The sequence below is a fragment of the Rhinoderma darwinii genome, chromosome 4 (genome assembly GCF_050947455.1).
Source record: "Rhinoderma darwinii isolate aRhiDar2 chromosome 4, aRhiDar2.hap1, whole genome shotgun sequence".
NCBI classification, from domain to species: domain Eukaryota; kingdom Metazoa; phylum Chordata; class Amphibia; order Anura; family Rhinodermatidae; genus Rhinoderma; species Rhinoderma darwinii.
This window is the reverse complement of record NC_134690.1, coordinates 10,301,710-10,325,205: the sequence shown is the minus strand read 5'-3', so window position 1 is coordinate 10,325,205 and position 23,496 is coordinate 10,301,710. Positions and strand designations below refer to the sequence as shown.

The 23,496-nt window shown below is 42.5% G+C and overlaps 1 protein-coding gene across 1 annotated transcript in view; it reads right to left on the bottom strand.

Moving 5' to 3' along the window:
- SCARA3 (scavenger receptor class A member 3) overlaps positions 1-23,288 on the bottom strand; it is a 134,369-nt gene extending 111,081 nt beyond the window's left edge. The window contains exon 1 of the mRNA XM_075860819.1: positions 22,940-23,288. Within this exon, the coding sequence (XP_075716934.1) occupies positions 22,940-22,946 (7 nt within the window). The 5' untranslated portion in view covers positions 22,947-23,288. The remainder of the gene's footprint in view (positions 1-22,939) is intronic.
- Positions 23,289-23,496: the final 208 nt, after the last annotated feature.

Genomic DNA, 23,496 nt, shown 5'->3' with positions numbered 1-23,496 from the left:
TAATACTACAGAGGAGGAGAATATAATACTACAGAGGAGGAGAATATAATACTACAGAGGAGGATAATATAATACTACAGAGGAGGATAATGTAATACTACAGAGGAGGAGAATGTAATACTACAGAGGAGGAGAATCTAATACTACAGAGGAGGAGAATGTAATACTACAGAGGAGGAGAATATAATACTACAGAGGAGGAGAATGTAATACTACAGAGGAGGAGAATGTAATACTACAGAGGAGGAGAATATAATACTACAGAGGAGGAGAATATAACACTACAGAGGAGGAGAATATAATACTACAGAGGAGGAGAATATAATACTACAGAGGAGGATAATGTAATACTACAGAGGAGGATAATGTAATACTACAGAGGAGGATAATGTAATACTACAGAGGAGGAGAATGTAATACTACAGAGGAGGAGAATGTAATACTACAGAGGAGGATAATGTAATACTACAGAGGAGGAGAATGTAATACTACAGAGGAGGATAATGTAATACTACAGAGGAGGAGAATGTAATACTACAGAGGAGGAGAATGTAATACTACAGAGGAGGAGAATGTAATACTACAGAGGAGGAGAATGTAATACTACAGAGGAGGAGAATGTAATACTACAGAGGAGGAGAATGTAATACTACAGAGGAGGAGAATATAATACTACAGAGGAGGAGAATGTAATACTACAGAGGAGGAGGAGGAGAATATAATACTATAGAGGAGGAGAATGTAATACTACAGAGGAGGAGAATGTAATACTACAGAGGAGGAGAATATAATACTACAGAGGAGGAGAATGTAATACTACAGAGGAGGAGAATGTAATACTACAGAAGAGGATAATGTAATACTACAGAGGAGGAGAATGTATTACTACAGAGGAGGATAATATAATACTACAGAGGAGGAGAATATAATACTACAGAGGAGGAGAATGTAATACTACAGAGGAGGATAATATAATACTACAGAGGAGGAGAATGTAATACTACAGAGAAGGGAATTGTAATACTACAGAGGAGGAGAATGTAATACAACAGAGGAGGATAATATAATACTACAGAGGAGGAGGAGAATATAATACTACAGAGGAGGAGAATATAATACTACAGAGGAGGATAATGTAATACTACAGAGGAGGAGGAGAATATAATACTACAGAGGAGGAGAATATAATACTACAGAGGAGGAGAATATAATACTACAGAGGAGGAGAATATAATACTACAGAGGAGGATAATGTAATACTACAGAGGAGGAGAATGTAATACTACAGAGGAGGAGGAGAATATAATACTACAGAGGAGGAGAATGTAATACTACAGAGGAGGAGAATGTAATACTACAGAGGAGGAGAATGTAATACTACAGAGGAGAAGAATGTAATACTACAGAGGAGGAGGAGAATATAATACTACAGAGGAGGAGAATGTATTACTACAGAGGAGGAGAATGTAATACTACAGAGGAGGAGAATGTAATACTACAGAGGAGGAGAATGTAATACTACAGAGGAGGAGATTATAATACTACAGAGGAGGATAATATAATACTACAGAGGAGGAGAATGTAATACTACAGAGGAGGATAATATAATACTACAGAGGAGGAGAATGTAATACTACAGAGGAGGAGAATGTAATACTACAGAGGAGGAGAATGTATTACTACAGGGGAGGAGAATATAATACTACAGAGGAGGAGAATATAATACTACAGAGGAGGAGAATATAATACTACAGAGGAGGAGAATGTAATACTACAGAGGAGGAGGAGAATATAATACTACAGAGGAGGAGAATATAATACTACATTGGAGGATAATGTAATACTACAGAGGAGGAGAATGTAATACTACAGAGGAGGAGAATATAATACTACAGAGGAGGAGAATGTAATACTACAGAGGAGGAGAATGTAATACTACAGAGGAGGAGTATGTAATACTACAGAGGAGGAGAATATAATACTACAGAGGAGGAGAATGTAATACTACAGAGGAGGAGAATGTAATAATACAGAGGAGGAGAATGTAATACTACAGAGGGGGAGAATGTAATACTACAGAGGAGGATAATGTAATACTACAGAGGAGGAGAATATAATACTACAGAGGAGGAGAATGTAATACTACAGAGGAGGAGAATGTAATACTACAGAGGAGGAGAATGTAATACTACAGAGGAGGAGAATATAATACTACAGAGGAGGAGAATATAATACTACAGAGGAGGATAATGTAATACTACAGAGGAGGATAATGTAATACTACAGAGGAGGATAATGTAATACTACAGAGGAGGAGAATGTAATACTACAGAGGAGGAGAATATAATACTACAGAGGAGGAGAATATAATACTACAGAGGAGGATAATATAATACTACAGAGGAGGATAATGTAATACTACAGAGGAGGAGAATGTAATACTACAGAGGAGGAGAATCTAATACTACAGAGGAGGAGAATGTAATACTACAGAGGAGGAGAATATAATACTACAGAGGAGGAGAATGTAATACTACAGAGGAGGAGAATGTAATACTACAGAGGAGGAGAATATAATACTACAGAGGAGGAGAATATAACACTACAGAGGAGGAGAATATAATACTACAGAGGAGGAGAATATAATACTACAGAGGAGGATAATGTAATACTACAGAGGAGGATAATGTAATACTACAGAGGAGGATAATGTAATACTACAGAGGAGGAGAATGTAATACTACAGAGGAGGAGAATGTAATACTACAGAGGAGGATAATGTAATACTACAGAGGAGGAGAATGTAATACTACAGAGGAGGATAATGTAATACTACAGAGGAGGAGAATGTAATACTACAGAGGAGGAGAATGTAATACTACAGAGGAGGAGAATGTAATACTACAGAGGAGGAGAATGTAATACTACAGAGGAGGAGAATGTAATACTACAGAGGAGGAGAATGTAATACTACAGAGGAGGAGAATATAATACTACAGAGGAGGAGAATGTAATACTACAGAGGAGGAGGAGGAAAATATATAACTATAGAGGAGGAGAATGTAATACTACAGAGGAGGAGAATGTAATACTACAGAGGAGGAGAATATAATACTACAGAGGAGGAGAATGTAATACTACAGAGGAGGAGAATGTAATACTACAGAAGAGGATAATGTAATACTACAGAGGAGGAGAATGTATTACTACAGAGGAGGATAATATAATACTACAGAGGAGGAGAATATAATACTACAGAGGAGGAGAATGTAATACTACAGAGGAGGATAATATAATACTACAGAGGAGGAGAATGTAATACTACAGAGAAGGGAAATGTAATACTACAGAGGAGGAGAATGTAATACAACAGAGGAGGATAATATAATACTACAGAGGAGGAGAATGTAATACTACAGAGGAGGAGAATATAATACTACAGAGGAGGAGAATGTAATACTGCAGAGGAGGAGAATGTAATACTGCAGAGGAGGAGAATGTAATACTACAGAGGAGGAGAATATAATACTACAGAGGAGGAGAATATAATACTACAGAGGAGGAGAATATAATACTACAGAGGAGGAGAATGTAATACTGCAGAGGAGGAGAATGTAATACTGCAGAGGAGGAGAATGTAATACTACAGAGGAGGAGAATATAATACTACAGAGGAGGAGAATATAATACTACAGAGGAGGAGAACATAATACTACAGAGGAGGATAATATAATACTACAGAGGAGGAGAATATAATACTACAGAGGAGGAGAATGTAATACTGCAGAGGAGGATAATATAATACTACAGAGGAGGATAATATAATACTACAGAGGGATTTGGAGAAGCTGGAGGTTTGGGTAGAGAAATCGCAAATTAATTATGATGTGGATAAATGTAAGGTTTTACAGTTTGTACTTGGGCAGAGGCAACAGATTTTACAATTATGTATTGAATGGTAAAACACTAGATAAAACTGCTACTGAAAAAGACTTGGGAATATTTGTGGACATTTGCTTTTAGAAACCAGTGCCAGGCAGCTGCTGCCAAGGCAAATAAAATCATGGAATTCGTCAAAAGATGCCTAGATCCTCATGACAAGAACATAGTTTTGCCTCAATATAAATCACTAGTCAGACCACATATGGAATGTTGTGTACAATTTTGGGCACCTGTGTATAAGAAGGACATTTCTGAACTAGAACAGGTGCAAAGAAGGGCGACCAAGGTAATTAAGGGAATGGGTGGATTGCAATACCAGGAAAGGTTATCAAACTTGGGACTGTTCAGTTTAGAATAAAGACGGCATCGGGGCGATCTAATTACAAGGTACAGATATATAACTGGACAGTACTTTCTAATGATCTTTTTACACCTAGGCCTGTAAAAAGGACAAGGGGGCATCCTCTATCACTAAAGTTGAAAAGGTTTCACCCCCGTCACAGATGGGGATTCTTTACTGTAACAGCAGTGAGACTATAGAACTCTCTAATGTAAGAGCAGTCACACAATGGAACCTCTACTGTAAGAGCAGTCACACTATTGAACTCTCTACTGTAAGAGCAGTCACACTATGGAGCCTCTACCGTAAGATCAGTCACACTATGGAACATCTACTGTAAGAGCAGTCACACTATGGAGCCTCTACTGTAAGAGCAGTCACACTATGGAACTCTCTACTGTAAGAGCAGTCACACTATGGAACCTCTACTGTAAGATCAGTCACACTATTGAACTCTCTACTGTAAGAGCAGTCACATTATGGAACCTCTACTGTAAGAGCAGTCATACTATGGAACCTCTACTGTAAGAGCAATCACACTATGGAACCTCTACTGTAAGAGGAGTCACACTATGGAACCTCTACTGTAAGAGCAGTCACACTATGGAACCTCTACTGTAAGAGCAGTCACACTATGGAACCTCTGCTGTAAGAAGAGTCACACTATGGAACCTCTACTGTAAGAGCAGTCACACTATGGAACCTCCACTGTAAGAGCAATCACACTATAGAACCTCTAATGTAAGAGGAGTCACACTATGGAACTAGAGCAGTCACACTATAGGACCTCTACTGTAAGAGCAGTCACACTATGGAACCTCTACTGTAAGAACAGTCACACTATGGAACTCTCTACTGTAAGAGCAGTCACACTGTGGAGTCTCTACTGTAAGAGCAGTCACACTATGGATCCTCTACTATAAGAGCAGTCACACTATGGAACCTCTACTGTAAGAGCAGTCACACTATGGAACCACTACTGTAAGAGCAGTCACACTATGGAACCTCTACTGTAAGAGCAGTCACACTATGGAACCTCTACTGTAAGAGCAGTCACACTATGGAACCCCCTACTGTAAGAGCAGTCACACTATGGAACTCCCTACTGTAAGAGCAGTCACACTATGGAACCTATACTGTAAGAGCAGTCACACTATGGAACCTCTACTGTAAGAGCAGTCACACTATGGAACCTCTACTGTAAGAGCAGTCACACTATGGAACTTCTACTGTAAGAGCAGTCACACTATGTAACTCTCTACTGTAAGAGCAGTCACACTATGGAACTCTCTACTGTAAGAGCAGTCACACTATGGAACCTCTACTGTAAGAGCAGTCACACTATGGAACCTCTACTGTAAGAGCAGTCACACTATGGACCCTCTACTGTAAGATCAGTCACACTATGGAACCTCTACTGTAAGAGCAGTCACACTATAGGACCTCTACTGTAAGAGCAGTCACACTATGGAACCTCTACTGTAAGAACAGTCACACTATGGAACTCTCTACTGTAAGAGCAGTCACACTATGGAGCCTCTACCGTAAGATCAGTCACACTATGGAACATCTACTGTAAGAGCAGTCACACTATGGAGCCTCTACTGTAAGAGCAGTCACACTATGGAACTCTCTACTGTAAGAGCAGTCACACTATGGAACCTCTACTGTAAGATCAGTCACACTATTGAACTCTCTACTGTAAGAGCAGTCACATTATGGAACCTCTACTGTAAGAGCAGTCATACTATGGAACCTCTACTGTAAGAGCAATCACACTATGGAACCTCTACTGTAAGAGGAGTCACACTATGGAACCTCTACTGTAAGAGCAGTCACACTATGGAACCTCTACTGTAAGAGCAGTCACACTATGGAACCTCTGCTGTAAGAAGAGTCACACTATGGAACCTCTACTGTAAGAGCAGTCACACTATGGAACCTCCACTGTAAGAGCAATCACACTATAGAACCTCTAATGTAAGAGGAGTCACACTATGGAACTAGAGCAGTCACACTATAGGACCTCTACTGTAAGAGCAGTCACACTATGGAACCTCTACTGTAAGAACAGTCACACTATGGAACTCTCTACTGTAAGAGCAGTCACACTGTGGAGTCTCTACTGTAAGAGCAGTCACACTATGGATCCTCTACTATAAGAGCAGTCACACTATGGAACCTCTACTGTAAGAGCAGTCACACTATGGAACCACTACTGTAAGAGCAGTCACACTATGGAACCTCTACTGTAAGAGCAGTCACACTATGGAACCTCTACTGTAAGAGCAGTCACACTATGGAACCCCCTACTGTAAGAGCAGTCACACTATGGAACTCCCTACTGTAAGAGCAGTCACACTATGGAACCTATACTGTAAGAGCAGTCACACTATGGAACCTCTACTGTAAGAGCAGTCACACTATGGAACCTCTACTGTAAGAGCAGTCACACTATGGAACTTCTACTGTAAGAGCAGTCACACTATGTAACTCTCTACTGTAAGAGCAGTCACACTATGGAACTCTCTACTGTAAGAGCAGTCACACTATGGAACCTCTACTGTAAGAGCAGTCACACTATGGAACCTCTACTGTAAGAGCAGTCACACTATGGACCCTCTACTGTAAGATCAGTCACACTATGGAACCTCTACTGTAAGAGCAGTCACACTATAGAACCCTCGACTGTAAGAACAGTCACACTATAGAATCTCGACTGTAAGAACAGTCACACTATGGACCCTCTACTGTAAGAACAGTCACACTATGGAGCCTCTACTGTAAGAGCAGTCACACTATGGAACCTCTACGGTAAGAGCAGTCACACTATGGAACCTCTACTGTAAGAGCAGTCACACTATGGAACCTCTACTCTAAGAGCAGTCACACAATGGAACTCTCTACTGTAAGAGCAGTCACACTATGGAACCTCTACGGTAAGAGCAGTCACACTATGGAACCTCTACTGTAAGAGCAGTCACACTATGGAGCCTCTACTGTAAGTGCAGTCACACTATGGACCCTCTACTGTAAGAGCAGTCACACTATGGAACCCCTACTGTAAGAGCAGTCACACTATGGAACTCTCTACTGTAAGAGCAGTCACACTATGGACCCTCTACTGTAAGAGCAGTCACACTATGGACCCTCTACTGTAAGAGCAGTCACACTATGGAACCCCTACTGTAAGAGCAGTCACACTATGGAACCCTCTACTGTAAGAGCGGTCACACTACGGAGCCTCTACTGTAAGAGCAGTCACACTATGGAACCTCTACTGTAAGATCAATCACACTATGGAACCTCTACTGTAAGAGCAGTCACACTATGGAACCTCTACTGTAAGATCAATCACACTATGGAACCTCTACTGTAAGAGCAGTCACACTATGGAACCTCTACTGTAAGAGCAGTCACACTATGGAACCTCTACTGTAAGAGCAGTCACACTATGGAGCCTCTACTGTAAGAGCAGTCACACTACGGAGCCTCTACTGTAAGAGCAGTCACACTATGGAACCTCTACTGTAAGATCAGTCACACTATGGACCCTCTACTGTAAGAGCAGTCACACTATGGAACTCTCTACTGTAAGAGCAGTCACACTATGGAACCTCTACTGTAAGAGCAGTCACACTATAGAACCTCTACTGTAAGATCAGTCACACTATGGAACCTCTACTGTAAGAGCAGTCACACTATGTAACCTCTACTCTAAGAGCAGTCACACTATGGAACATCTACTTTAACAGCAGTCACACTATGGAACTCTCTACTGTAAGAGCAGTCACACTATGGAACCTCTACTGTAAGAGCAGTCACACTATGGAGCCTCCACTGTAAGAGCAGTCACACTATGGAACCTCTACTGTAAGAGCAGTCACACTATGGAACCTCTACTGTAAGAGCAGTCACACTATGGAACCCTCTACCGTAAGAGCAGTCACACTATGGAACCTCTACTGTAAGAGCAGTCACACTATGGAACCTCTACTGTAAGAGCAGTCACACTATGGAACCTCTACTGTAAGAGCAGTCACACTATGGAACCTCTACTGTAAGAGCAGTCACACTATGGACCCTCTACTGTAAGAGCAGTCACACTATGGAACCTCTACTGTAAGAGCAGTCACACTATGGAACATCTACTTTAACAGCAGTCACACTATGGAACTCTCTACTGTAAGAGCAGTCACACTATGGAACCTCTACTGTAAGAGCAGTCACACTATGGAGCATCCACTGTAAGAGCAGTTACACTAGGGAACCTTTACTGTAAGAGCAGTCACACTATGGAACCTCTACTGTAAGAGCAGTCACACTATGGAACCTCTACTGTAAGAGCAGTCACACTATGGAACTCTCTACTGTAAGAGCAGTCACACTATGGAACTCTCTACTGTAAGAGCAGTCACACTATGGAACTCTACTGTAAGAGCAGTCACACTATGGAACTCTACTGTAAGAGCAGTCACACTATGGAACTCTCTACTGTAAGAGCAGTCACACTATGGAACTCTCTACTGTAAGAGCAGTCACACTAGGGAACCTCTACTGTAAGAGCAGTCACACTATGGAACCTCTACTGTAAGAGCAGTCACACTATGGAACCTCTACTGTAAGAGCAGTCACACTATGGAACCTCTACTGTAAGAGGAGTCACACTATGGAACCTCTATTGTAAGAGCAGTCACACTATGGAACCTCTACTGTAAGAGCAGTCACACTATGGAACATCTACTGTAAGAGCAGTCACACTATGGAACCTCTACTGTAAGATCAGTCACACTATGGAACCTCTACTGTAAGAGAAGTCACACTATGGAACTCTCTACTGTAAGAGCAGTTACACTATGGAACCTCTACTGTAAGAGCAGTCACACTATGGAACTCTACTGTAAGAACAGTCACACTATGGAGCCTCTACTGTAAGAGCAGTCACACTATGGACCCTCTACTGTAAGAGCAGTCACACTATGGAACCTCTACTGTAAGAGCAGTCACACTATGGAACCTCTACTGTAAGAGCAGTCACACTATGGAACCTCTACTGTAAGAGCAGTCACACTATGGAACCTCTACTGTAAGAGCAGTCACACTATGGAACCTCTACTGTAAGAGCAGTCACACTATGGAACTCTCTACTGTAAGAGGAGTCACACTATGGAACATCTACTTTAACAGCAGTCACACTATGGAACTCTCTACTGTAAGATCAGTCACACTATGGAACCTCTACTGTAAGAGCAGTCACACTATGGAACTCTATACTGTAAGAGCAGTCACACTATGGAGTCTCCACCGTAAGATCAGTCACACTATGGAACCTCTACTGTAAGAGCAGTCACACTATGGAACCTCTACTCTAAGAGCAGTCACACTATGGAACATCTACTTTAACAGCAGTCACACTATGGAACTCTACTGTAAGAGCAGTCACACTACGGAGCCTCTACTGTAAGAGCAGTCACACTATGGAACCTCTACTGTAAGATCAGTCACACTATGGACCCTCTACTGTAAGAGCAGTCACACTATGGAACTCTCTACTGTAAGAGCAGTCACACTATGGAACCTCTACTGTAAGAGCAGTCACACTATAGAACCTCTACTGTAAGATCAGTCACACTATGGAACCTCTACTGTAAGAGCAGTCACACTATGTAACCTCTACTCTAAGAGCAGTCACACTATGGAACATCTACTTTAACAGCAGTCACACTATGGAACTCTCTACTGTAAGAGCAGTCACACTATGGAACCTCTACTGTAAGAGCAGTCACACTATGGAGCCTCCACTGTAAGATCAGTCACACTATGGAACCTCTACTGTAAGAGCAGTCACACTATGGAACTCTACTGTAAGAGCAGTCACACTATGGAACTCTCTACTGTAAGAGCAGTCACACTATGGAACTCTCTACTGTAAGAGCAGTCACACTAGGGAACCTCTACTGTAAGAGCAGTCACACTATGGAACCTCTACTGTAAGAGCAGTCACACTATGGAACATCTACTGTAAGAGCAGTCACACTATGGAACCTCTACTGTAAGAGCAGTCACACTATGGAACCTCTACTGTAAGAGCAGTCACACTATGGAACCCTCTACCGTAAGAGCAGTCACACTATGGAACCTCTACTGTAAGAGCAGTCACACTATGGAACCTCTACTGTAAGAGCAGTCACACTATGGAACCTCTACTGTAAGAGCAGTCACACTATGGAACCTCTACTGTAAGAGCAGTCACACTATGGACCCTCTACTGTAAGAGCAGTCACACTATGGAACCTCTACTGTAAGAGCAGTCACACTATGGAACATCTACTTTAACAGCAGTCACACTATGGAACTCTCTACTGTAAGAGCAGTCACACTATGGAACCTCTACTGTAAGAGCAGTCACACTATGGAGCATCCACTGTAAGAGCAGTTACACTAGGGAACCTTTACTGTAAGAGCAGTCACACTATGGAACCTCTACTGTAAGAGCAGTCACACTATGGAACCTCTACTGTAAGAGCAGTCACACTATGGAACTCTCTACTGTAAGAGCAGTCACACTATGGAAATCTCTACTGTAAGAGCAGTCACACTATGGAACTCTACTGTAAGAGCAGTCACACTATGGAACTCTACTGTAAGAGCAGTCACACTATGGAACTCTCTACTGTAAGAGCAGTCACACTATGGAACTCTCTACTGTAAGAGCAGTCACACTAGGGAACCTCTACTGTAAGAGCAGTCACACTATGGAACCTCTACTGTAAGAGCAGTCACACTATGGAACCTCTACTGTAAGAGCAGTCACACTATGGAACCTCTACTGTAAGAGGAGTCACACTATGGAACCTCTATTGTAAGAGCAGTCACACTATGGAACCTCTACTGTAAGAGCAGTCACACTATGGAACATCTACTGTAAGAGCAGTCACACTATGGAACCTCTACTGTAAGATCAGTCACACTATGGAACCTCTACTGTAAGAGAAGTCACACTATGGAACTCTCTACTGTAAGAGCAGTTACACTATGGAACCTCTACTGTAAGAGCAGTCACACTATGGAACTCTACTGTAAGAACAGTCACACTATGGAGCCTCTACTGTAAGAGCAGTCACACTATGGACCCTCTACTGTAAGAGCAGTCACACTATGGAACCTCTACTCTAAGAGCAGTCACACTATGGAACCTCTACTGTAAGAGCAGTCACACTATGGAACCTCTACTGTAAGAGCAGTCACACTATGGAACCTCTACTGTAAGAGCAGTCACACTATGGAACCTCTACTGTAAGAGCAGTCACACTATGGAACTCTCTACTGTAAGAGGAGTCACACTATGGAACATCTACTTTAACAGCAGTCACACTATGGAACTCTCTACTGTAAGATCAGTCACACTATGGAACCTCTACTGTAAGAGCAGTCACACTATGGAACTCTATACTGTAAGAGCAGTCACACTATGGAGTCTCCACCGTAAGATCAGTCACACTATGGAACCTCTACTGTAAGAGCAGTCACACTATGGAACCTCTACTCTAAGAGCAGTCACACTATGGAACATCTACTTTAACAGCAGTCACACTATGGAACTCTACTGTAAGAGCAGTCACACTATGGAACCTCTACTGTAAGAGCAGTCACACTATGGAACTCTACTGTAAGAGCAGTCACACTATGGAACCTCTACTGTAAGAGCAGTCACACTATGGAACCTCTACTGTAAGAGCAGTCACACTATGGAACTCTCTACTGTAAGAGCAGTCACACTATGGAACCTCTACTGTAAGAGCAGTCACACAATGGAACTCTCTACTGTAAGAGCAGTCACACTATGGAACCTCTACTGTAAGATCAGTCACACTATGGAACCTCTACTGTAAGAGCAGTCACACTATGGAGCCTCTACTGTAAGAGCAGTCACACTATGGAACTCTCTACTGTAAGATCAGTCACACTATGGAACATCTACTGTAAGAGAAGTCACACTATGGAACCTCTACTGTAAGAGCAGTCACACTATGGAACCTCTACTGTAAGAGCAGTCACACTATGGAACCTCTACTGTAAGAGCAGTCACACTATGGAGCCTCTACTGTAAGAGCAGTCACATTATGGAACATCTACTGTAAGAGCAGTCACACTATGGAACTCTCTACTGTAAGATCAGTCACACTATGGAACCTCTACTGTAAGAGCAGTCACACTATGGAACCTCTACTGTAAGAGAAGTCACACTATGGAACCTCTACTGTAAGAGCAGTCACACTGTGGAACATCTACTGTAAGAGCAGTCACACTATGGAACCTCTACTGTAAGATCAGTCACACTATGGACCCTCTACTGTAAGAGCAGTCACACTATGGAACTCTCTACTGTAAGAGCAGTCACACTATGGAACCTCTACTGTAAGAGCAGTCACACTATAGAACCTCTACTGTAAGATCAGTCACACTATGGAACCTCTACTGTAAGAGCAGTCACACTATGTAACCTCTACTCTAAGAGCAGTCACACTATGGAACATCTACTTTAACAGCAGTCACACTATGGAACTCTCTACTGTAAGAGCAGTCACACTATGGAACCTCTACTGTAAGAGCAGTCACACTATGGAGCCTCCACTGTAAGATCAGTCACACTATGGAACCTCTACTGTAAGAGCAGTCACACTATGGAACTCTACTGTAAGAGCAGTCACACTATGGAACTCTCTACTGTAAGAGCAGTCACACTATGGAACTCTCTACTGTAAGAGCAGTCACACTAGGGAACCTCTACTGTAAGAGCAGTCACACTATGGAACCTCTACTGTAAGAGCAGTCACACTATGGAACATCTACTGTAAGAGCAGTCACACTATGGAACCTCTACTGTAAGAGCAGTCACACTATGGAACCTCTACTGTAAGAGCAGTCACACTATGGAACCCTCTACCGTAAGAGCAGTCACACTATGGAACCTCTACTGTAAGAGCAGTCACACTATGGAACCTCTACTGTAAGAGCAGTCACACTATGGAACCTCTACTGTAAGAGCAGTCACACTATGGAACCTCTACTGTAAGAGCAGTCACACTATGGACCCTCTACTGTAAGAGCAGTCACACTATGGAACCTCTACTGTAAGAGCAGTCACACTATGGAACATCTACTTTAACAGCAGTCACACTATGGAACTCTCTACTGTAAGAGCAGTCACACTATGGAACCTCTACTGTAAGAGCAGTCACACTATGGAGCATCCACTGTAAGAGCAGTTACACTAGGGAACCTTTACTGTAAGAGCAGTCACACTATGGAACCTCTACTGTAAGAGCAGTCACACTATGGAACCTCTACTGTAAGAGCAGTCACACTATGGAACTCTCTACTGTAAGAGCAGTCACACTATGGAACTCTCTACTGTAAGAGCAGTCACACTATGGAACTCTACTGTAAGAGCAGTCACACTATGGAACTCTACTGTAAGAGCAGTCACACTATGGAACTCTCTACTGTAAGAGCAGTCACACTATGGAACTCTCTACTGTAAGAGCAGTCACACTAGGGAACCTCTACTGTAAGAGCAGTCACACTATGGAACCTCTACTGTAAGAGCAGTCACACTATGGAACCTCTACTGTAAGAGCAGTCACACTATGGAACCTCTACTGTAAGAGGAGTCACACTATGGAACCTCTATTGTAAGAGCAGTCACACTATGGAACCTCTACTGTAAGAGCAGTCACACTATGGAACCTCTACTGTAAGATCAGTCACACTATGGAACCTCTACTGTAAGAGAAGTCACACTATGGAACTCTCTACTGTAAGAGCAGTTACACTATGGAACCTCTACTGTAAGAGCAGTCACACTATGGAACTCTACTGTAAGAACAGTCACACTATGGAGCCTCTACTGTAAGAGCAGTCACACTATGGACCCTCTACTGTAAGAGCAGTCACACTATGGAACCTCTACTGTAAGAGCAGTCACACTATGGAACCTCTACTGTAAGAGCAGTCACACTATGGAACCTCTACTGTAAGAGCAGTCACACTATGGAACCTCTACTGTAAGAGCAGTCACACTATGGAACCTCTACTGTAAGAGCAGTCACACTATGGAACTCTCTACTGTAAGAGGAGTCACACTATGGAACATCTACTTTAACAGCAGTCACACTATGGAACTCTCTACTGTAAGATCAGTCACACTATGGAACCTCTACTGTAAGAGCAGTCACACTATGGAACTCTATACTGTAAGAGCAGTCACACTATGGAGTCTCCACCGTAAGATCAGTCACACTATGGAACCTCTACTGTAAGAGCAGTCACACTATGGAACCTCTACTCTAAGAGCAGTCACACTATGGAACATCTACTTTAACAGCAGTCACACTATGGAACTCTACTGTAAGAGCAGTCACACTATGGAACCTCTACTGTAAGAGCAGTCACACTATGGAACTCTACTGTAAGAGCAGTCACACTATGGAACCTCTACTGTAAGAGCAGTCACACTATGGAACCTCTACTGTAAGAGCAGTCACACTATGGAACTCTCTACTGTAAGAGCAGTCACACTATGGAACCTCTACTGTAAGAGCAGTCACACTATGGAGCCTCCACTGTAAGATCAGTCACACTATGGAACCTCTACTGTAAGAGCAGTCACACTATGGAGCCTCTACTGTAAGAGCAGTCACACTATGGAACTCTCTACTGTAAGATCAGTCACACTATGGAACATCTACTGTAAGAGAAGTCACACTATGGAACCTCTACTGTAAGAGCAGTCACACTATGGAACCTCTACTGTAAGAGCAGTCACACTATGGAACCTCTACTGTAAGAGCAGTCACACTATGGAGCCTCTACTGTAAGAGCAGTCACATTATGGAACATCTACTGTAAGAGCAGTCACACTATGGAACTCTCTACTGTAAGATCAGTCACACTATGGAACCTCTACTGTAAGAGCAGTCACACTATGGAACCTCTACTGTAAGAGAAGTCACACTATGGAACCTCTACTGTAAGAGCAGTCACACTGTGGAACATCTACTGTAAGAGCAGTCACACTATGGAACTCTACTGTAAGAGCAGTCACACTATGGACCCTCTACTGTAAGAGCAGTCACACTATGGAACCCCTACTGTAAGAGCAGTCACACTATGGAACCCTCTACTGTAAGAGCAGTCACATTATGGAACATCTACTGTAAGAGCAGTCACACTATGGAACCTCTACTGTAAGAGCAGTCACACTATGGAACCTCTACTGTAAGAGCAGTCACACTATGGAACCTCTACTGTAAGAGCAGTCACACTATGGAACTCTCTACTGTAAGAGGAGTCACACTATGGAACATCTACTTTAACAGCAGTCACACTATGGAACTCTCTACTGTAAGATCAGTCACACTATGGAACCTCTACTGTAAGAGCAGTCACACTATGGAACTCTATACTGTAAGAGCAGTCACACTATGGAGTCTCCACCGTAAGATCAGTCACACTATGGAACCTCTACTGTAAGAGCAGTCACACTATGGAACCTCTACTCTAAGAGCAGTCACACTATGGAACATCTACTTTAACAGCAGTCACACTATGGAACTCTACTGTAAGAGCAGTCACACTATGGAACCTCTACTGTAAGAGCAGTCACACTATGGAACTCTACTGTAAGAGCAGTCACACTATGGAACCTCTACTGTAAGAGCAGTCACACTATGGAACCTCTACTGTAAGAGCAGTCACACTATGGAACTCTCTACTGTAAGAGCAGTCACACTATGGAACCTCTACTGTAAGAGCAGTCACACAATGGAACTCTCTACTGTAAGAGCAGTCACACTATGGAACCTCTACTGTAAGATCAGTCACACTATGGAACCTCTACTGTAAGAGCAGTCACACTATGGAGCCTCTACTGTAAGAGCAGTCACACTATGGAACTCTCTACTGTAAGATCAGTCACACTATGGAACATCTACTGTAAGAGAAGTCACACTATGGAACCTCTACTGTAAGAGCAGTCACACTATGGAACCTCTACTGTAAGAGCAGTCACACTATGGAACCTCTACTGTAAGAGCAGTCACACTATGGAGCCTCTACTGTAAGAGCAGTCACATTATGGAACATCTACTGTAAGAGCAGTCACACTATGGAACTCTCTACTGTAAGATCAGTCACACTATGGAACCTCTACTGTAAGAGCAGTCACACTATGGAACCTCTACTGTAAGAGAAGTCACACTATGGAACCTCTACTGTAAGAGCAGTCACACTGTGGAACATCTACTGTAAGAGCAGTCACACTATGGAACCTCTACTGTAAGATCAGTCACACTATGGACCCTCTACTGTAAGAGCAGTCACACTATGGAACTCTCTACTGTAAGAGCAGTCACACTATGGAACCTCTACTGTAAGAGCAGTCACACTATAGAACCTCTACTGTAAGATCAGTCACACTATGGAACCTCTACTGTAAGAGCAGTCACACTATGTAACCTCTACTCTAAGAGCAGTCACACTATGGAACATCTACTTTAACAGCAGTCACACTATGGAACTCTCTACTGTAAGAGCAGTCACACTATGGAACCTCTACTGTAAGAGCAGTCACACTATGGAGCCTCCACTGTAAGATCAGTCACACTATGGAACCTCTACTGTAAGAACAGTCACACTATGGAACTCTACTGTAAGAGCAGTCACACTATGGAACTCTCTACTGTAAGAGCAGTCACACTATGGAACTCTCTACTGTAAGAGCAGTCACACTAGGGAACCTCTACTGTAAGAGCAGTCACACTATGGAACCTCTACTGTAAGAGCAGTCACACTATGGAACATCTACTGTAAGAGCAGTCACACTATGGAACCTCTACTGTAAGAGCAGTCACACTATGGAACCTCTACTGTAAGAGCAGTCACACTATGGAACCCTCTACCGTAAGAGCAGTCACACTATGGAACCTCTACTGTAAGAGCAGTCACACTATGGAACCTCTACTGTAAGAGCAGTCACACTATGGAACCTCTACTGTAAGAGCAGTCACACTATGGAACCTCTACTGTAAGAGCAGTCACACTATGGACCCTCTACTGTAAGAGCAGTCACACTATGGAACCTCTACTGTAAGAGCAGTCACACTATGGAACATCTACTTTAACAGCAGTCACACTATGGAACTCTCTACTGTAAGAGCAGTCACACTATGGAACCTCTACTGTAAGAGCAGTCACACTATGGAGCATCCACTGTAAGAGCAGTTACACTAGGGAACCTTTACTGTAAGAGCAGTCACACTATGGAACCTCTACTGTAAGAGCAGTCACACTATGGAACCTCTACTGTAAGAGCAGTCACACTATGGAACTCTCTACTGTAAGAGCAGTCACACTATGGAACTCTCTACTGTAAGAGCAGTCACACTATGGAACTCTACTGTAAGAGCAGTCACACTATGGAACTCTACTGTAAGAGCAGTCACACTATGGAACTCTCTACTGTAAGAGCAGTCACACTATGGAACTCTCTACTGTAAGAGCAGTCACACTAGGGAACCTCTACTGTAAGAGCAGTCACACTATGGAACCTCTACTGTAAGAGCAGTCACACTATGGAACCTCTACTGTAAGAGCAGTCACACTATGGAACCTCTACTGTAAGAGGAGTCACACTATGGAACCTCTATTGTAAGAGCAGTCACACTATGGAACCTCTACTGTAAGAGCAGTCACACTATGGAACCTCTACTGTAAGATCAGTCACACTATGGAACCTCTACTGTAAGAGAAGTCACACTATGGAACTCTCTACTGTAAGAGCAGTTACACTATGGAACCTCTACTGTAAGAGCAGTCACACTATGGAACTCTACTGTAAGAACAGTCACACTATGGAGCCTCTACTGTAAGAGCAGTCACACTATGGACCCTCTACTGTAAGAGCAGTCACACTATGGAACCTCTACTGTAAGAGCAGTCACACTATGGAACCTCTACTGTAAGAGCAGTCACACTATGGAACCTCTACTGTAAGAGCAGTCACACTATGGAACCTCTACTGTAAGAGCAGTCACACTATGGAACCTCTACTGTAAGAGCAGTCACACTATGGAACTCTCTACTGTAAGAGGAGTCACACTATGGAACATCTACTTTAACAGCAGTCACACTATGGAACTCTCTACTGTAAGATCAGTCACACTATGGAACCTCTACTGTAAGAGCAGTCACACTATGGAACTCTATACTGTAAGAGCAGTCACACTATGGAGTCTCCACCGTAAGATCAGTCACACTATGGAACCTCTACTGTAAGAGCAGTCACACTATGGAACCTCTACTCTAAGAGCAGTCACACTATGGAACATCTACTTTAACAGCAGTCACACTATGGAACTCTACTGTAAGAGCAGTCACACTATGGAACCTCTACTGTAAGAGCAGTCACACTATGGAACTCTACTGTAAGAGCAGTCACACTATGGAACCTCTACTGTAAGAGCAGTCACACTATGGAACCTCTACTGTAAGAGCAGTCACACTATGGAACTCTCTACTGTAAGAGCAGTCACACTATGGAACCTCTACTGTAAGAGCAGTCACACTATGGAGCCTCCACTGTAAGATCAGTCACACTATGGAACCTCTACTGTAAGAGCAGTCACACTATGGAGCCTCTACTGTAAGAGGAGTCACACTATGGAACTCTCTACTGTAAGATCAGTCACACTATGGAACATCTACTGTAAGAGAAGTCACACTATGGAACCTCTACTGTAAGAGCAGTCACACTATGGAACCTCTACTGTAAGAGCAGTCACACTATGGAACCTCTACTGTAAGAGCAGTCACACTATGGAGCCTCTACTGTAAGAGCAGTCACATTATGGAACATCTACTGTAAGAGCAGTCACACTATGGAACTCTCTACTGTAAGATCAGTCACACTATGGAACCTCTACTGTAAGAGCAGTCACACTATGGAACCTCTACTGTAAGAGAAGTCACACTATGGAACCTCTACTGTAAGAGCAGTCACACTGTGGAACATCTACTGTAAGAGCAGTCACACTATGGAACTCTACTGTAAGAGCAGTCACACTATGGACCCTCTACTGTAAGAGCAGTCACACTGTGGAACGCTCTGCCGCAGGATGTTGATTCTTTGAACACGTTCCAGAAGGGACATTTCTTGAAAAATATAACATTACAGTTAATGGTACTAGACATGAGATTTTTACTTACAATTATGCCCATATAAATATTATTTGCAGTAATATGATTGGTCCTCCTTTTAATTGCAGTTTTTCCATGTAACACTAACGTCTGCCATTACAGTGGCTGTTATCCAGCTTTCCAGAGACCCTAACTGACATTTAAATCTACTCTAGTTAGATTCCTTTCTCATTATCGTTCTCTTATTGTGTTGGTGTCAGTCTTAACTGCAGTTCTGGCATTCTATTTATGAATCAGGAGGCTCAGGATGAACAGAGCTATACATCGCCTCCAGACAGTGGACTGCCTGCGATCATATGAGGAGATACAGAGAATAGGGGTATCTCTATAGTAATAGGAATACAAGATGATAAATAAAATCTCGATTCACCGTCACCGTCCTGAAATGTGAAATATTTGTGTTCCCTCCTTTCTCTGGCCATGTGGAGAGCAGGACTTTCTAGACCCTGCGGAGTAACCGGTTCCTGTACTGAGGCTGATGAGGTGAAACGTTGCCTTCTTCTGGCCTCCAGCTGTTTGCTATGTCTTGTTTTTCTTCAGTACGGAAAACCCGCAACGTTGTGGTCGCAGGCAACAAAAATAGAATATATTCGAGCTTTCGGCAAAGGAAACGGTGTAAAGTCGACCTTCCCTGTGATACTGAACCAAGAGAAGATGAATGAGCGGGATTGTGACCAGTCTCTGTAAAGTGTAACCACTGTGACTTTGAAGAGCATTTCCCGCTGGATGATAACCACTAATAACAGCCATTATAGACTCCATATGGGTTGTCATCCATCTCCCCGCAGCACCTGATTGGCCTATTAATCTGTATTCTTATTCAGATTGACATTCCTCCTTACTGTGTCAGTCTTCACTGCTCTCCTGGAATTTTATTCGCAAAATAAGTAAAATGAGGGTGGACAGTATTATGGATTTCATCTTGAAGGAGGGGCATACGGAGCATGAATTTGGGGGAGAAGACATCAGAAAATGAAATGGAAAGAAAAATATTTTTATAGAGATATTTAATTAAAAAAAACAAAAAAACAGGGATTATGTATTTCTTAAAGTGCACCAGTCCTGAGAAATTCAAAGGCCGATGTGAACAAAATCTAGTTATACAGTACAGTCGTTATACAGTATTGGGTAATATAGTTTGCCCCCTATTTAAAGGGGTATTCCGGCACTTCTGAGATATTTACCAATGTAGATGGCGTTTAATATCTGTCTAGTGGCTGCAGTTACATGTAAACTATATAACTGCGGTGACGTCACCTCCACCTGACCCACACTGTCCATGGGTATGCGTCATGTGACTATCTGTGACATCACAAGGATGGAAAAAAATTAGGGGGGGGGGGTCGTGCCTTAAAAAAAAAAATTATATTATTACATGAAGATGAAAGCGGGTGACAGTCACACTACTCCAGGTATTGCCTGCCATGGCTGTCACTTTGCTGTCAACTGCTTGTCCACACAGAAGAACGTGACATATCTAATTATAAGCTATATCATTAACAACAGATGTAGCAGAGCTGAACTAGACATCTGTTTCTTTTGTGCTCTATGATAACATAAGATAGTCATATGGGAAACAACAGATCCTAACTCTGTGAGTTAACAAATCCTAACCATTTTCAAGATCTCTACTTTCTATCAGTGAATGGAAACATTCTCGTTTATATCCAAAGGCAGAAAATCCACACAGCTCTAACACTTCTCATGCTGAGGTTTTGTTACAATTATATCCAGTCTAGACGATCCCCTGTGAGCTAAATACATCAGCTGCACTAATCTCTCTTTTGTACTGATAGTTTGTTACAATGTATCAGTGCAGGTAACCTGTATCAGTCTGGAGTACAGAATGTTTACATCACAGACGATTGCCAAGACTGGATCCATGTGGTACCAAACCCTCAGCTGTCAGATATATTCGGTATCTGAGGGATTTTAGCCTCCAGATGTGAGCAAAAATTGTCTCATTCACTGACAGCAAGCATAAATCTTCACATTGGTTAGGAATTGAAACAAAAAATATATTAGAAAGTTGCAGAACTTTTCATTATAAAATAATTAGACTTTATTTGCATAAAACCAGAAAACATCTTTACCTCTGGACACCGCAATAAACTGCACAGCAATAACCCAGACGAAGATGGCTGATAACAGGAGACAATAGATTGTATTCACCTGTGCTACAGTCATCCTCTCCTTAGACTGAAATCGCTGACAACAGAGAACAATAACTTATATTCACCTGTGCTACAGTGAACGTTAACTTGAGGCAGCTGATAACAGAGAACAATAGATTGTATTGACCTGTCATACAGTCAGTCCGCCTATCCCAGCCTAAAATGGCTGATAACAGGGAGCAATAGATTGCATTTAGCAGTCCTACATTCAACCTTTCCTTACCCTTAAATAGCTGATAACAGAGAAAAACAGATTATATTGACCTGTCATATAATGGCTAAAATGGCTGATAACAGGGAGCAATAGAATGTATTAACCTGTCATACAGTCAACCCCTCCTTAGCCTGAAAACGCTGACAACAGATAACAATAGATTGTAAGCACCTGTGCTACAGTGAACTTTAGCTTGAGATGGCTGATAACAGGGAGCAATAGATTGTAATAACCTGTCATACAGTCAGTCAGCCAGCCTATCCCAGCCTAAAATGACTGATAACAGGGAGCAATAGATTGCATTTACCAGTCCTACATTCAACCTTTCCTTACCATTAAATGGCTGATAACAGAGAAAAACTGATTATATTGACCTGTCATACAGTCAGTCCCTGTAGCCCAGCCTGAAATGGCTGATAACAGGGAGCAATAGAATGTGTTAACCTGTCATACAGTCATCCTAGCCCAGCCTAAAATGGCTGATAACAGGGAGCAATAGAATGTATTAACCTATCAAACAGTTATCCCTTCCTTAGCCCGAAACAGCTGATAACAGGGAACAGTAGCTTGACCTGTCTTGTCCTACATTCATTCTCTCCCTAGCCTGAAATGGCTGATAACAGGGAACAATAGCTTGACTTGTCTTGTCCTACATTCATTCTCTCACCAGCCTGAAATGGCTGATAACAGGGAACAATAGCTTGACTTTTCTTGTCCTACATTCATTCTCTCCCTAGCCTGAAATGGCTGATAACAGGGAACAGTAGCTTGACTTGTCTTGTCCTACATTCATTCTCTCCCTAGCCTGAAATGGCTGATAACAGGGAACAATTCACCTGCACATCATATAGAGAGGGGACGGGCTGCGGGTCTAGTGTCCCTTTAACATCACAAGATGCCAGCCGCTCATTAAGATCTGTTTCCTTCTTGGCATACGCAGCCAGCCCGGGTATTGCCCACATCTGCTACAGTTCAGCAGGAGTCCCGGTGGTGGAGCTGCCAGTGACCTACCTCTCATTGTTCCCGTGAGGACCACAAGGCTATAAACCCGCCAACAACTGCTCCAATGACTTCCAGCAGCAATGAATGGTCTTCGTTATGATGGAAAATGTCTTATTTGTTCTTCTCCTGGTCTTCTGGAAGCCTTAGGAGACAATGGGAGCCCCTATTGTTGAGGAACCTATGGCTGGAATGGAGTGGTCTTCTCCCCCTTAACATCCTCAGACATGATCAGTCCTGATAGGAACAGCGGAGAATTTCATCCCGAAAGGCAATAATGTCCTTTGGTTTGCAGCCCAGACAAACTTCCTTGGTTGTGAGGAGCTCAGAATAAGAAGTCAGTGTTTGCATCCTCCTAGACTTCTCCAGATCTGGGACTTGCTGCTCCAGGCTCAGCCTGCAAAAAAAAAAAAATCTGGATGTTTTCCAGAGCAGGCGAGGAGAAATCTGACCCAGTGAAGAGTATGCAGAGCAGAGGAATCACTGCTCCCACCCATCTAATGGCAAACAAATGTAAGGACCGGGGAAGGGAGGAAAACCATGGAGACACAATGTAGCAAAGTGACAGC